The sequence below is a fragment of the Ovis aries genome, chromosome 1, assembly GCF_016772045.2.
Source record: "Ovis aries strain OAR_USU_Benz2616 breed Rambouillet chromosome 1, ARS-UI_Ramb_v3.0, whole genome shotgun sequence".
Lineage (NCBI taxonomy): Eukaryota > Metazoa > Chordata > Mammalia > Artiodactyla > Bovidae > Ovis > Ovis aries.
The window spans coordinates 108,176,612-108,192,454 of NC_056054.1; the positions used below are offsets into that span (position 1 = coordinate 108,176,612).

The 15,843-nt window shown below is 45.0% G+C and overlaps 2 protein-coding genes across 2 annotated transcripts in view; one reads left to right on the forward strand and one right to left on the reverse strand.

Annotated features, from left to right (window-relative positions):
* The window catches only part of LOC114117576 (CD5 antigen-like), a 42,109-nt gene extending 38,236 nt beyond the window's left edge, over positions 1-3,873 (reverse strand). The window contains exon 1 of the mRNA XM_060415078.1: positions 3,755-3,873. Coding sequence (XP_060271061.1) covers positions 3,755-3,782 — 28 coding nt within the window. The 5' untranslated portion in view covers positions 3,783-3,873. The remainder of the gene's footprint in view (positions 1-3,754) is intronic.
* A 1,341-nt stretch (positions 3,874-5,214) lies between these two features.
* Positions 5,215-11,760, forward strand: LOC114117898 (uncharacterized). Its single transcript, XM_060396956.1, is given in 4 exon segments — positions 5,215-9,426; positions 9,428-9,492; positions 9,494-10,695; positions 11,687-11,760. Coding segments are annotated over 4 exon segments (5,247 nt in total). The 5' UTR covers positions 5,215-5,520.
* Positions 11,761-15,843: the final 4,083 nt, after the last annotated feature.

Below are 15,843 nucleotides of genomic sequence, written 5' to 3' on the forward strand. Positions count from 1 at the left end.
AGTAAAGTAATGCTCAAAATTCTTCAAGCCAGGCTTCAGCAATACATGAACCATGAACTTCGAGATGTTCAAGTTGGTTTTAGAAAAGGCAGAGGAACCAGAGATCAAATTGCCAACATCCGCTGGATCATGGGAAAAGCAAGAGAGTTCCAGAAAAAACTGCCTTATTGACTATGCCAAAGCCTTTGACTGTGTGGATCACAAGAAACCGTGGAAAATTCTGAAAGAGAAGGGAATACCAGACCACCTGACCTGCCTCTTGAGAAACCTATATGCAGGTCAGGAAGCAACAGTTAGAACTGGACATGGAACAACAGACTGGTTCCAAATAGGAAAAGGAGTATGTCAAGGCTATATACTGTCACCCTGCTTATTTAACTTATATGCAGAGTACATCATAAGAAACGCTGGGCTGGAAGAAACACAAGCTGGAATCAAGATTGCTGGGAGAAATACCAATAACCTCAGATATGCAGATGACACCACCCTTAGGAAACAAAGTGAAGAGGAACTAAAAACCCTCTTGATGAAACTGAAAGAGGAGAGTGGAAAAGTTGGCTTAAAGCTCTACATTCAGAAAACGAAGATCATGGCATTTGGTCCCATCACTTCATGGGAAATAGATGGGGAAACAGTTCAAACAGTGTCAGACTTTATTTCTGGGGCTCCAAAATCACTGCAGATGGTGACTGCAGCCATGAAATTAAAAGACGCTTACTCCTTGGAAGATAAGTTATGACCAAACTAGATCGCATATTCAAAAGCAGAGACATTACTTTGCCGACTAAGGTCCATCTAGTCAAGGCTATGGTTTTTCCAGTGGTCATGTATGGATGTGAGAGTTGGACTGTGAAGAAGGCTGAGCGCCGAAGAATTGATGCTTTGGAACTGTGGTGCTGGAGAAGACTTTTGAGAGTCCCTTGGACTGCAAGGAGATCCAACTAGTCCATTCTGAAGGAGATCAGCCCTGGGATTTCTTTGGAAGGAATGATGCTAAAGCTGAAACTCCAGTACTTTGGCCACCTCATGCGAAGAGTTGACTCATTGGAAAAGACCCTGATGCTGGGATGGTTGTTGGCAGGAGGAAAAGGGGATTACAGAGGATGAGATGCCTGGATGACATCACTGACTCGATGGACGTGAGTTTGAGTGAACTCCAGGAGTTGGTGACGGACAGGGAGGCCTGGCGTGTTGCTGTCATGGGGTTGCAAAGAGTCGGACACGACTGAGTGACTGAACTGAATTGATACAAAATTAAAAGGAGAGTTCTTTTAAAATTCTGTGTTGCCGTGACAACACCTGGTTCCACCTGTACTTAACTTTTCTCAAATCTTGAGCTAACCAAAGCATTTTTCTTATGGAAATGTTTTTCTTAGGCTATGTTAATGTATTTACCGTATTTACCTTTCTTCAAGTCGATTTGCCTGTCTCAGAACACATAATAGCTCAACACATCAGTGTGTTTTACTCATGGAAGTGTTCTCTTAAGCTATGTTAATGAAACTATGTATTTGCTTGGAAATCTGCCTTTCTTCAAGATTAATGTCAGTTGTTCTATGGCTTGGGATGACTCACCTTGTGTCAAGGCTATCTCAAAATGCATGTTCTCGGTGAAGGGCCTGGTGTCACTCTCAGCTTTGAGACTTTTTTCTCTCTCTCTCTCTTTAATAAGCAGCTTGATAATAGTTATATAACTCCTTGCTCAAAACTATCAAGGGGATATTCTTTCTGCCCCCTCTGATGTCTATGTCAGAAGCTTTCTCTATCACTTTTATACTTTAATAAAACTAGATTACACAAAAAGCTCTGGCAATCCAGCCTCATCACTGGCTACAGGTTGAATGTCTCTCCTCCATAGGCCAAGAATCCCAGCATCATTCACAGGTTGCTGTTCATAGCAACAAGCTTTCACATAGAAGAAAATGGCAGTATTTTTTGTGTTCACTGACACTGCATTCAGACAATCGTCAACAAACTTTTGTGTGAAAGGCCAAATAGCAAATATTTGAGGCTTCATGGGCTATACAGTCTCTGTTATAACCAATCAGCTCTGTCAATGCAACCATTTATATGTAAATGAATAAGCCTGGCTGTGTTCCAATAAACATTTGTTTATGAACAATTATATTTAAATTTCATGTCATTCTCATGTGTCACAAAATATTATTCCTTTCACTTTTCCCACAGCTTAAAAATGTAATATCCATTCTTAGTTTCCAGGCTGTGGTTTGCTGAACCTGGTTAAGAGTTCAGAAAGCAGTTCTAGGCTAATTTCCAAACTTCCAGGCTTAAGTATCAGCACATCTTTGAATGATCAGAGTTTCTTCCTACAAGATCTCTGTGTAATCAGACTCATCTACTCATTAGGCTCCAGCCTAATGCAAACTTTGAGAGACGGTGAAGGACAGGGAAGTCTGACATGCTGCAGTCCAGGGTGTCACAAAGAGACAGACACGACTTAGCTACTAAACAACAGCAAATGCTATAGAGAGAGTCCTGTGACTATCAGTGGTCTCTGAAACCCAGTATTTTGAACTGCAAAACTCATCCCCCAATACCACCCCATTTTATAGGATCTTTCTGAAGGAGTTAATATCATTGGACTTCCAGCCTGGAGCTTTTTAGGCAAATCCATGTATTTCATTGACTTGTCCTGGAATATTTTCTTCCAAATATTTGCTTTGCAACATGACTCAAAAAGAGTTCGTCTGCAATTGCCTAAAACTCAATGTTACATCATGAATAGCACCTTACAAGTCTAATAAAGAACACAAACCACGCATATATGCAAAGGAAACTGAATGTGATGAGCCTGATAGGTGTGAAAGTGACATAGCCCAAAGGTGACTTGAGAACTCTAGTGGGGTTGATCACCATGTGTATCACAGGTCAGAAAGACTTCACGAAGGAGATGCAACTGAAGATAAGCCTGAGATTCAATAGTAACTTCACAAGAGGAGGTGGGGAACTATCTGCTAGGTAACATAAGGGGTGTATGGGTGTTTAGAAATGTGACCAGCACTGTGCATAGAACACACAAATGCCCAACTGAGAGACCGGTAGGTTTCAGTGGTATACTGGATCATCAAGAAAGTTAAAATGGATGTGACTGATTAGGGAAGGGACCTAGCAGGCTCTTTTATCTTATGGAAAGGCTCTTAACAAACCTCTGAGGAACATAACATTACTTCATAGATATGAGAATGAGATTTTGGAGGGCTATGATAACTTTAAAATTCAGATAGCTAAGAAATCAAAGAGTAAAAATTGAAATCCAGATCTCTTTGATTCCAAAATTTCAATTTACTTTAAATTAATCTGAGCAATAAGAAACTGGGAAAAACTAGGGAAACACATGAAATACATTTGAGAAGAATCAATATGATCAATGAAAGTTGTTTGTCCTGCAGTTCTACTTCCTTTCTTGCTGTTACCCATGGTCCATTTATTTGTCTTATTATAAATAGTGCATTTAGGAAAATTTGTGTGAAAAAACAATAGTATAAATTATTACTGAATTGATAGCGTGAATATAGGGAAATAGAAAGTTTTCTGGTAATCAAGGTGGATTATAAACTGAGTATAGATTAAGTGGCTTTGGGGATTTAGAATAATTACCAGATATAGAGAAAGGAGAGTAGAGACTTTCCTTGAAAGATACCTAGATCTGTACCAGATGGGCAAGGAAAGGCTTCCCCCAATCAAAGTTCCAGAGTACTCTGAAGCCTGGACCCAAAGGAGCAGAAATACTCACCAAAGATCAAGAAGAAAAACAGAGCCATGTCCCAGATGGCTGAAGATAGTGAACTGAAATGTAAGGCTGGAAGGAGGCCCCGCAACAGGAATATGCAGCTTTGGTTGCAAGTGTGCTGTGAGGAGGGAAGGAGGCAGGTCCTGTCTGTAGTAGAGGATTTATCAGACAACCAAAAATCAATGGGCTCAAAGGTCAGGACTGATAGAGCTGGACTTGCTGAATTCAGCATGCCCCAGAGGAAGGGAGGTGGCCAGAATTGGCAGAAAGATGATGAAAACAAAAGAAAACAAACAAACAAAACAAAAAACCCCAAGCTGCTATGCTTTGGTTCTGCTGTAATCCCAGCTCCATCGAGCTTTAGTCCCCTCACTATGTAAACAAGGAAAACAATGCACATAAGGAAAGGCAAGTACCAAGAATAAGGGCCATTTCACATTAGAAGATCAAGCAATACTTGATCCTCATGTATGGTTTGTGGGGGCTAATTAGCCAATTTCAATTCTTTCCTTCCAGGTGGAAGTGACTGGAAAATATAGAGGCCAAAGATCATAGAACAATTCCAAAGTTGCCCTTGAAGTCACCATAATTCAGAGTCAGGAGGGCAATCCAGAGTCAAGGTGCCAATCTTTGCAAATATGGCTTGATTTATTTCTCTCAAACCAGCTTCTCCAGTGCTAAGTAGAGGGCCTAATACATGGATCTGCTCTTCTGTGCTTTTCCTGGATTATGCCCATCTTTGGAAACTGAATGGAAGCAGGTTCTTGTCATAACGAAATCAGGTTGTTCTTAAGTCTAAGATATGATGGACAGGGAGTTCCAGAAAAACATTTACTTCTGCTTCATTGACTATGCTAAAACCTTTGTGTGGATCACAACAAACTGGAAAATTCTGAAATGCAAGTACCAGACCATCTTACCGGTCTCCTGAGAATCTTGTATGCAGGTCAAGAAGGAACAATTATTATAGGACAGGGAGCTGTATTCTGTTAGGCAGGGTGGTCGGCTCAATGAGGTTCATAACAGCGCCAGGGACCTGAGTCATGTTTCCTGTTTTCTTGAAGAACATTCCTTAACCAAATTAGGAAAGATTTCTATATGCGATAGCATAAGGAAGGCATTGCATGAGCTCATTCTGCCTATCCAATCAGGTATCGCCAAGTACCCTGTAACTGAGACAAAGAGCTGACTGTATATAAACCGCCATACTGCTTTGTTTGGGGCTCTCGTCTGATTCTGCTGCGTCGGATGAGGTTTGAGCCCTAGCGCGCTAGAAATATAAAATTCCCTTCTTGCCTTTGCATTACCACGGTGGACTTGTTCGCTCTCTTGGTTGGTTCGGAGATACGGGCTTGGTGCATAACATTTAGGGACTCGTCTGGGATCTCCAGCCTACCAGGGAGGACAACTCTCCTGGTAGAAGGGAATAACCTCGTTAGGAATTGAGAGCTCTGAGCACCGGTGCTAGCAGTGCAGAGGCCTAGATTAAGTCCGGGGCCCAGTATCGTACTGGGGAGGCATCTAGGTGTAAAGTGCAGAGGCAAGTCCAGCGTAAGGCCGGGTCCCCGGTAGCGAACCGGGAGGGCAGCTGGCACTGAGGACGTCCTGACGGTAAGACACTTGCAAGTAGAGAAGGGGTCTCTAGTGCTATAAAGGAGACTGAAAGTAATATTGAGAGCTGGAATCTGTTTGTTGTGTCGTTTTTGTGACTCTGTGTGCCGGCACTGTCCATGTGAGTCTTGTTGTCATTGTCCGTGTTCTCTGTACCCATGGGGCAATCTACTTCTACTCCGCTGTCTCTGATGACTGACCATTTTTCTGATTTTAAGTCTAGAGCTCAGAATCTTTCGTTACTGGTAAAGAAGAGCAAATTGGTGACTTTCTGTTCTGCTGAGTGGCCCACCTTTGACGTCGGATGGCCACAAGAGGGAACCTTCAATCCCCAAATTATCCAGGCAGTTAAAGAGAGGGTGCTTACCCCTAGTCCTGCCGGGCACTCAGACCAGACTCCCTACATTCTGGTCTGGCAGGATCTAGTGAGAAACCCGCCGGAATGGCTTAAACCCTTTGTTCTTGCTCCTTCTAAACCTCCTAAACCTCCCCGTCCCTCTTCCCCGACTCCAACCTCGCTAAACCCACAGGTGCTAGTCACGAAAGCTTCTGAAGAAAAAGAAGAAAAACAGGACGAAAAACGACCTAAGCCTGTGTTCCAGGAATCTTCTCCGTATCCTAATCTGATTGACCTGGAAACCGAGTTGTTCCCACCCCCGTACGCGGATCCACATCCGCCCTTGCTTCCACAGATTCCACAAGTTTCATCGGGAGAAGCCCGGAGGAGGGCCGAGCCCTCGGCTCCTCCTAGAGAAGGGGGCCCCGCCCAGGGAACTTGGGGAAGAGCAAAGGAAATGACCAGCAGAGTGGAAGAAGAAGGCCCTGAAATTCCCTTCTCCACTGTTCACGCGTTTCCGGTCTGGGCGGGGCCAGCCAGACAGGGTGCAGAATGGACAAATCAGTATTGGCCCTTTGCCACTAGTGATTTGTACAATTGGAAGACTCAAACTCCCTCTTTCTCTGAGAAACCGCAGGGTCTTATTGATCTTTTAGAATCTATCCTCTTTACTCACAATCCCACTTGGGATGATTGTCAGCAACTGTTACAGGTACTTTTTACTACAGAAGAGCGCGAATGGATCCTGTCAGAAGCCCGGAAAAATGTGCCAGGGGTGGATGGGAGGCCCACAATACAGCCTCACCTCATTGAAGAGGGGTTCCCCTTGGTGCGACCCAACTGGGACTTCGAACGCGCCGAAGGCAGGGAGCGTCTCCGAGTGTACCGTCAGACTCTCATGGCTGGCCTTAGAGTGGCTGCCAGAAAGCCAACTAATTTGGCCAAGGTAAATTCAGTGAGGCAAGAGCCAAATGAGAGCCCGGCAGCCTTCCTTGAAAGGATAATGGAAGCTTTTAGACAGTATACTCCTATGGACCCACAGGCAGATGAGCCTCGAGCAGCAGTTATGCTAGCATTTGTGAATCAGGCAGCCCCTGATATTAGGAGAAAGTTACAAAAGATAGAGAGGTTGGGTGAACAGTCCCTGCAAGATCTAGTGAGGGCAGCAGAGAGAGTTTTCAATCATAGAGAGACCCCAGAGGGGAGAGAGGACCGCATTAGAAGGGAAGAAAGAGAATTTAGAGCTGAAGAATACCATAAGAACCAACAAGAGCTGGCTCAGATATTTTTCTCCAGAATTTAAAACAAAAATAGGTTCCAAAAAGGGAAAAAGCTAGACTCAAAGACTGAGGAAAAACCTGCAAGGCACAAGCTTGGAAAAAACCAATGTGCGTTTTGTAAGGAGATTGGACATTGGAAAGATAAATGCCCCAAGAAAAACCTAAAAGAGGGGCCCCAAAATCCCAAGAACGAGACTCCCTCTCCTGACAGTCATATCCTCTACACGGGTGAGGATAGTGACTAGGGGGGTCAGGGCTCGATGCCCCTCCCCGAGTCCTGGGTAACTATAAATGTGGAGGGGAAACCGGTTGGCTTCATGGTGGATACAGGAGCTCAATACTCAGTCTTAAACCAAAGAGATGGACCCATGTCTAAGAAAAGTAGCTGGGTGCAGGGAGAAACCAGGACTAAGCGATATGGATGGACTACAAAACGACATGTGAACTTGGGGACCCACCAAGTGACCCGTTCCTTTCTGGTGATACCTGAGTGTCCAGCGCCCTTGCTGGGAAGAGATTTACTGTCTAAAGTAAGTGCCCAAATTCATTTCGACCACGGGCAAGTGTCAGTTTTAGATGGAACCGGGCATCCTCTTCAGGTCTTGTCTCTGGCATTAAAGGATGAATACAGACTGTACTTGCCAGAGGCCCCAGCGACAATAAGTCCCAAAGTACAGCCATGGGTTCAGAGATACCCTCAGGCCTGGGCTGAAATAGCAGGAATGGGACTGGCCAAACAGAGGCCCCCTATTATTGTGGAACTGAAAGCCAGTGCCACACCGGTGAGAGTGCGGCAGTATCCCATGAGCCAAGAGGCTCGGCAAGGAATTACTCCTCACATACAACACCTCATAGACGCTGGGGTCTTGAGAAAGTGCCGGTCCCCATGGAACACTCCCCTGCTTCCCGTAAAGAAGCCTTGGGGAACTGATTTTAGATCGGTTCAAGACCTGCGAGAAGTCAACAAACGGGTGAGTGACATTCATCCTATGGTTCCTAACCCTTATACATTGCTAAGCAGCTTGCCACCAAGCTACGTTTGGTACACTGTTTTAGATTTAAAAGATGCCTTTTTCAGTCTGCCTCTTGCCCTTGCAAGCCAAGAGATCTTCGCCTTCGAATGGCAGGAAGACGGTGGTCAGACTCCGGTGCAGCTGACATGGACTCGCTTACCACAGGGTTTCAAAAACTCACCCACGTTGTTTAACGAGGCCTTGGATGAAGACCTCCGTGAGTATCAGGTTTAACACCCTACCATTGTTTTATTACAATATGTTAATGACCTTATGCTGGCAGCGACTACGGAAAAAGAGTGCCAAGAGGCAACAGGTGACCTTCTCCAAACCTTGGGGACTTTAGGTTATAGGGCCGATGCCAAAAAGGCCCAGATTGCCAAGCAAGAGGTTACATACCTTGGTTATAAGATAAAACAGGGCCAGAGGTGGCTAACACAGGCTATGAAAGAAACCATCCTCCAGATCCCTGAGCCGGCCAACCCTAGACAAGTGAGAGAATTTCTGGGAACTGTGGGATATTGCCGATTATGGATCTTGGGGTTTGCAGAAAAGGCCAGGCCCCTGTATGAAGGGACCAAAGAAAACAAAGACTGGAAATGGACTGAGTCAATGAAAACGGCCTTTCAGGAGCTCAGGCGTGCCTTGCTGGAAGCTCCTGCCCTTGCCCTTCCTGACCCATCTAAGCCTTTCCAATTATTTATAGATGAAAGGCGAGGGATAGGAAAAGGGGTACTAACACAGAAGTGGGGACCTTGGAAGCGTCCCATAGCTTACCTTTCCAAGGAATTGGACCCAGTGGCAGCCGGATGGCCACCTTGCCTCCGAATCATCGCGGCCACCGCACTCCTAGTCCATGATGCTGATAAACTGACTTACGGACAGAGACTCTTGGTCTACACTCCTCATGCTATAGAGAGAGTTCTGAAACAACCCCCGGGTAAATGGATTTCCAATGCCCGCTTGACACACTACCAGGCCCTGCTACTTGACACCTCACGGATTCATTTTCAAACTCCCTGCACTCTAAACCCGGCTACTCTTTTGCCCAATCCAGAGGGGGATAGCCCCCTCCATGATTGCGATGAGATATTGGCCGGGGTAACGGCAATACGGAAGGACTTAACAGATACGCCACTGGATAACAGTGAGCTAATATGGTTTACAGATGGAAGCAGTTATGCAAAAGATGGACAGAGACGGGTGGGGGCCGCAGTGGTAGATGATTCTGGACAGACGATATGGGCAGAGACTCTTTCCCCAGACACCTCAGCACAAAAAGCATAGTTAATTGCCCTGATTCAAGCATTAGAGAGAGCTAAAGGAAAAAGAATAACTATTTTTACTGACAGTCGCTATGCTTTTGGCACGGTACACATCCAGGGCCCGATATATCGGGAACGGGGGTTTTCGACAGCTGAAGGAAAAGAGATTAAAAAACTTGCCAGAAATCCATCGACTTCTGGAGGCTGTGCAGTTGCCTCGGGCTGTGTCAGGGCTGTGTACCTGGACATCAGAAAGGGGACATCCCCACAGCACGAGGAAATCGTGCCGCAGATCTGGTGGCTCAAAAAGCAGCTAATGAAGATTTCATCGCTCCGGTGTTGGCGATCGGACTTCCACCCCCAGGTATGGGAACTTTGCCCCCAACCCCTGAGTATTCATCCACAGACCTTGCCCGGATCCAGGAACGTCCCTACCTCCAACAAGGAGAGGATGGATGGTACCGAGACTCCAATGGTTACTTGATACTCCCTGCTCAGTTGGGATGGCAACTGTGTGAGCATCTACACTCGTCTACTCATCTGGGAGAGAAAAAGACTCTGATGCTTTTTCAAACTGCACGCCTGCAATTCCCCCGGCACCAAACAACTGTGAAGAACATAGTACATGCTTGTAAGGCATGTCAACAGGTGAGGCCAGGAAAGAGGCAACACGCAGGACTGAGGTATTGGGAAAAAGGGCCAGGGCAGCACTGGGAAATAGGTTTCACCGAGGTAAGGCCAGGCAAGTATGGTTACCGGTACTTGTTAGTGTTGGTAGCTACCTTCTCAGGGTGGGTAGAAGCTTTTCCTACTAAGGGAGAAACTGCAATGGTAGTGGCTAAAAAGATTTTAGAAGAAATAGTTCCCAGGTTTGGCCTGCCAGTGACTATTGGCTCTGATAATGGACCTGCTTTTGTGAGCCAAATAGTTCAGAACCTTGCCTGGGCTCTAGGGACCAAATGGAAATTACATTGTGAATACAGCCCACAGAGCTCGGGGCAAGTTGAAAGAATGAATCGGACCCTAAAAGAAACTTTAACTAAATTGGCTATAGAGACTGGCGGGGACTGGGTGACTCTCCTTCCCTTCGCCCTCTTTCGCGCACGTAATACTCCTTATCAGCTTAATCTGACCCCATTTGAAATTCTGTATGGGCGACCTCCCACTGTATGTCCAATATTTGAAGGAAAGAAATTTCCACCTCCTACTTTGGGGCAATTCCAGGAGGCTTTGATGGCTTTGGGCAAAGTGCATTCTTGCATCTGGAAACTGCTCCGGGAAATCCATGAGGGTCAAAACAAGGGGACTATCCCCTCACATAACATCGGCCCTGGAGATTGGGTGTGGTTCAAAAGGCACCACACCAAGGCACTAGAACCTATATGGAAGGGTCCTTATGTTGTTCTTCTCACCACCCCAACTGTCCTAAAGGTCGACGGTATTGGGCCTTGGGTGCATTGCAACCACGTACGCCCAGCTACTTCAGCAGAGCAGGAAGATGCTAGAAAAGAATGGGAAGCGTCTCTGCACCCGTCCAACCCCCTGAGGCTGAAGCTCCGGCGTCGTTGACAGGACCAAGGCAACTTGTCTGGACCATCTTATGGATGACCATGTTACTCTGCTCCGAAGCTGCTAGCGTGAACCCGCACCAACCCATCAAAATCTCCTGGAAACTGCAAAATGGACTAACATGTGAGATGGTTAACTCCACCACCACAATACATCCACCAAATACTTGGTGGCCAGACTTATACTTTGACCTTAAGCTGGTGGTAAATGTGCCTTGGAAAAGGGGCTACCTCCGGAATCATGCATTCTGGGCATGTCCAGGTGCACCCAGGCACAACTGGAAGATCTGTGGGGGGATACAGGACTCTTATTGTAAATCTTGGGACTGTGTAACTTCTAATGATGGGTCGGAGACTCCAGGGTATAGACGGTGGGATGTAGGAAATCAGGACTTGTTTAACTTCTCATTTGTAGGACCCGTACCTCCGTACTCCAATTGGGAAAAGGATCATAACTTTGCCCAGGTTAAAATAAGGTTTAACATTGACAAAGCAAAAAAAAAAAAAAAAAAGAGAAGACCTGGGTCAACGGGATATCAAGGGGACTTCAGACCAGAAATGACCTGACTACTTATAACGGGATCATTGTTGTGAGTCAAGTTTTAGAACCAGTACAAATGTATAGTATCGGTCCAAACCCCATTGAACAGGTCCATGCAACTCTCTACCCGACAACCTCCCTACCTACATCCCAGGGACCAACAAAAGACCCAGAGGCGGGCCCCCTTGCTAAACTTGGACAAACAGATCCACTATGGAAATTAGTAAAGGCAGCTTATGCTACCTTAAATCAAACCCATCCTGAGGCAACTAAATCCTGTTGGTTATGTTACAACTTAATTCCCCCTTATTATGAGGCAGTAGACCTCAACGCCTCTTACGACCTGGCCAAGGCACCGATCCTCCCCAGTGTTGATGGGGAGAACGAAAAGTAGGCCTTACAATGAGAGAAGTGTGGGGAAAGGGACTAGGTATGGGCAAAGTGCCGCCAGACAGATCCTCATTGTGTGCCCTTACTGTTGAACTCATGAGTCTGCCTGTAGCCAGGTGGTCAGTTCCACAGATGGGAGGATGGTGGGTGTGCTCTCACACTGGGTTGACTCCCTGTGTACATAGCTCCATTTTTGATCCTAAAAAAGAATTTTGTGTTATGGTGGCTGTGATACCAAAGATACTGTATCGACCAGAAGAAGCTGTATATGATTATTGGGCCCACAAATTGACTCTTAATCAACAAGAAAGAGCTTATAAAGTTAAGAGAGAGCCCGTTACTGCCATAACCATAGCAACTATGTTCGGTCTGGGAATAGCCGGGGCCGGAACTGGAATAACAGCTTTGTCCATGCAAAGTCAAGGATTTAACTCTTTAAGAGCAGCCATAGATGAAGACTCGTATAGATCAGTATATGATCACTCGTATAGAACAGTCTATTAGTCATTTAGAGTCATCTTTAACTTCCCTGTCTGAAGTAGTTTTGCAAAATAGAAGAGGGCTAGATCTGCTATTTCTGCAACAGGGGGGACTTTGTGCCGCCCTAGGAGAAGAATGTTGTTTTTATGCAGACCATACTGGAATAGTTAGGGAATCCATGGCCAAAGTGAGAGAGGGGCTAGCCCAGCGTAAACGAGAGCATGAGGCTCAACAGGGATGGTTTGAGTCCTGGTTTCAACAATCCTCCTGGCTGACTACTTTAATCTCTACCCTGCTAGGACCCCTGATAATCCTTCTAATAATGCTTACGTTTGGCCCTTGTATTATCAATAGACTCGTAGCCTTTGTAAAAGAGTACATTAATACAGTACAGCTGTTCGTGCTTTGACAGCAATATCAAACAGTGTCTCAGGACCCTGAGGAGGATTCCTCTGTATAATCTAAGAACAGGGGGGAATGTTAGGCAGGGTGGTCGGCTCAATGAGGTGCATAACAGCCCCGGGGACCTGAGTCATGTTTCCTGTTTTCTTGAAGAACATTCCTTAACCAAATTAGGAAAGATTTCTATATGCGATAGCATAAGGAAGGCATTGCATGAGCTCATTCTGCCTGTCCAATCAGGTATCGCCAAGTACCCTGTAACTGAGACAAAGAGCTAACTGTATATAAACCACCATACTGCTTTGTTTGGGGCTCTCGTCTGATTCCGCTGCGTCGGATGAGGCTTGAGCCCTAGCACGCTAGAAATATGAAATTCCCTTCTTGCCTTTGCATTACCATGGTGGACTTGTTCGCTCTCTTGGTCGGTTCGGAGATACGGGCTCGGTGCATAACATATTCAACATTTGTAATAACCTATAAGGGAAAAGGATCTGAAAATAGCGTTTGTATAACTGAATCACTTTGCTATACAGTGAAAACTAACACAACATTGTAAATCAACTATACTTCAATAACAATAATGGTGGAAAGAAAAAACTAAACAGCCTCTTGATGAGGGTAAACAAGGAGAGTGAAAAAGCTGGCTTGAAATACAGCTTTAAAAAAACTAACATCATAGCTTCTGACCCCATCACTTCATGACAAATAGATGGGGAAACAGTGGAAATAGTGACAGAATTTATTTTCTTGGGCTCCAAAACCACTGTGGGTGGTGACTGAAGCCATGAAATTGAAAGACACTTGCTCCTTCGAAGAAAAGCTGTGCCAAACCTATACAGCATATTGAACAGCAGAGACATCACTTTGCCAACAAAGGTTTGTATAGTTAAAGCTATGGCTTTTCCAAGTTCGTATAGTTAAAGCTATGGTTTTTCCAATAGTCATGTACAGATATGTCAGTCGGACCATAAGGAAGGCCGAGTCCCAAGAATTCATGCTTTAAAACTGTAGTGCTAGAGAAAACTCTTGAGAGTCGCTTGGACTGCAAGAAGTTCAAACTGTTCCATCCCAAAGAAAATTAGTCCTGAATATTCATTGGAAGGACTGATGCTGAAGAACTGACTCATTGCAAAAGACCCTGATGCTGGGAAAGATTGAAGGCAGGAGGAGAAGAGGATGAGATGGTTGGATGGCATGACTGACTCGATGGACATGAATTTGAGCAAGCTCTAGGAGTTGGTGATGGATAGGAAAACCTGTTGTGCTGCAATCCATGAGGTTGCAGTGGGTCAGACACGACTGAATGACTGAACTAAACTGAACTAATTGTAATAGCATGTAAACACAGCTGTAAGAAAGGGAAGTATAAGAAACCTTGGGAACACAGTTGAAGAAATGATCACCTTTACTTGGAGCTAATAATAGACTTCAGAGAGATGATGACAGTTGAACAGGAATTAAAGAATAAATAGAATGGAGAATCAGAATGACAAAAGACTTTGTCGTACATATGCAGACAAATGAAAGAGTATTACCTGTTAATCAGTAAGAACTACTATGGAATGACTGAATCACAGCCTATGTGGTGGTCAGATGTCAGGAGACACTGATGTTGAATTTTAAAAACACTAGATGATATAAAAGTATTAGTAGGATCTGGATGATGAAAAGTTATAATTAGCTCTGTAAATGCTTATTACTCACATTCTATCTTCTGCAGATTCTGAAATGATGCAGTAACAGACACAGAATTCAGAAAAGGCTCAGAATATTAGCTTTACTGTTGAGGAATCTACATTAGGTTGCAACTGGGATCCAAGACCCTATGCATTTATCTTTATCCTTCAGGGGTCACACCTGCCCTACTGACCATATATGAAGGAGAAAAACTTCATATATCTTGTGGGTACCAGAGAGCTCAAGCTTCAAGACTGAGATATATTTCTCCCCAACTCATACAGAAAATTAAGTGAAAGAAAAGGAGAGAAAACTAAAGATAAAGTTTTCTCCAGACTATAGTATTTTATTAACAGAGTCAAGAACATGAAGAAAGAAAAAGAAAGCTGTTTTGGCCAGAAAGAGCATTGTGCTAAGGACACACACACATAGACACACAAAATGAAGGAGCATATGCATTTTAGAGGGGTTTCCAGGTGGTGCTAGTTGCAAACAACTCACCTGCCAATACCGGAGACATAAGAGATATAGGTTCAATCCCTGGGTTGCAAAGATCCCTTGAAGGAGGGACCCTCTCTGAGTCTTCACTATAGTACTCAGAGAGGGGCTTTAGGGTCTCTGAGAGAAAAACCTGGCAGGAAGTAAGTATTCTGTCTATTTGGAGTTTGCATTATGAAAAGATAATCTGAACAGCTAATAGGATACTAAGTCAATCAGGCACCCATAACCATAATAATGAGATAGACTATTTTTCCAGGAAGGCTCATTCCCAGGACTTTGCTGGGACAAGGATTTTAATGTGCACCTATCTTATATAGAATTCCTTTAGAGCTGGGTGGGACTGAACCCACAAGTACGAGCCACTGAACTGAACTGAGAACCTTGGGATCTTCTCTAACAAGTCAGTTAGGAAGAGAAACAGCATGGAGAAGGCATATTGTTGTTAAATGCCTTGATGTGAAGGTGGCGTAAATAATTTCCACTGTAAGAATGGCCCCACCTAGACAAAAGGACACCTGGCAGCCCTGGTGGCTGGAGAAGCCTGGGACCACAAGGAAACAAGTCCTGATGGGGACTGAGTGGGGCCAATTTGCAGCTGCAGCCTCAGGGTAAATTTCCAGTCCAGGAGAAAAGTGTCTCCCTCCCTACTGGAGATGATGTAGGTGCTTGGTGTTTGGCTCCAGCTCCACAGGCCTGGAGGCCCACAGCTGCCCAGGACTCCTGTAGGAATGTGTAGTGAGCATGTGCGTGCTGAGCAGTTTGGCAGTTGCTAGAATCTGGAATGGGGCAAGGGTCAGGAGATGCCAATTACAGAACAGGTTCTTTGGGCATAACGCATATGCCAACTGGCAACTCCTAAAATACTCAAGGGGTAACATTTTCATTGAATGCAGAGCTCCACTTTACTCCACTGCCTTGCCAGGGCAGGGGCACCTTCTAGTAAGACAAACCTGGGATAGACTCGTGGCATGTCCAGGAAGAAGAAACACATGACTGTTCGTGAGCACAAGGTTGTTGTCACTATGCT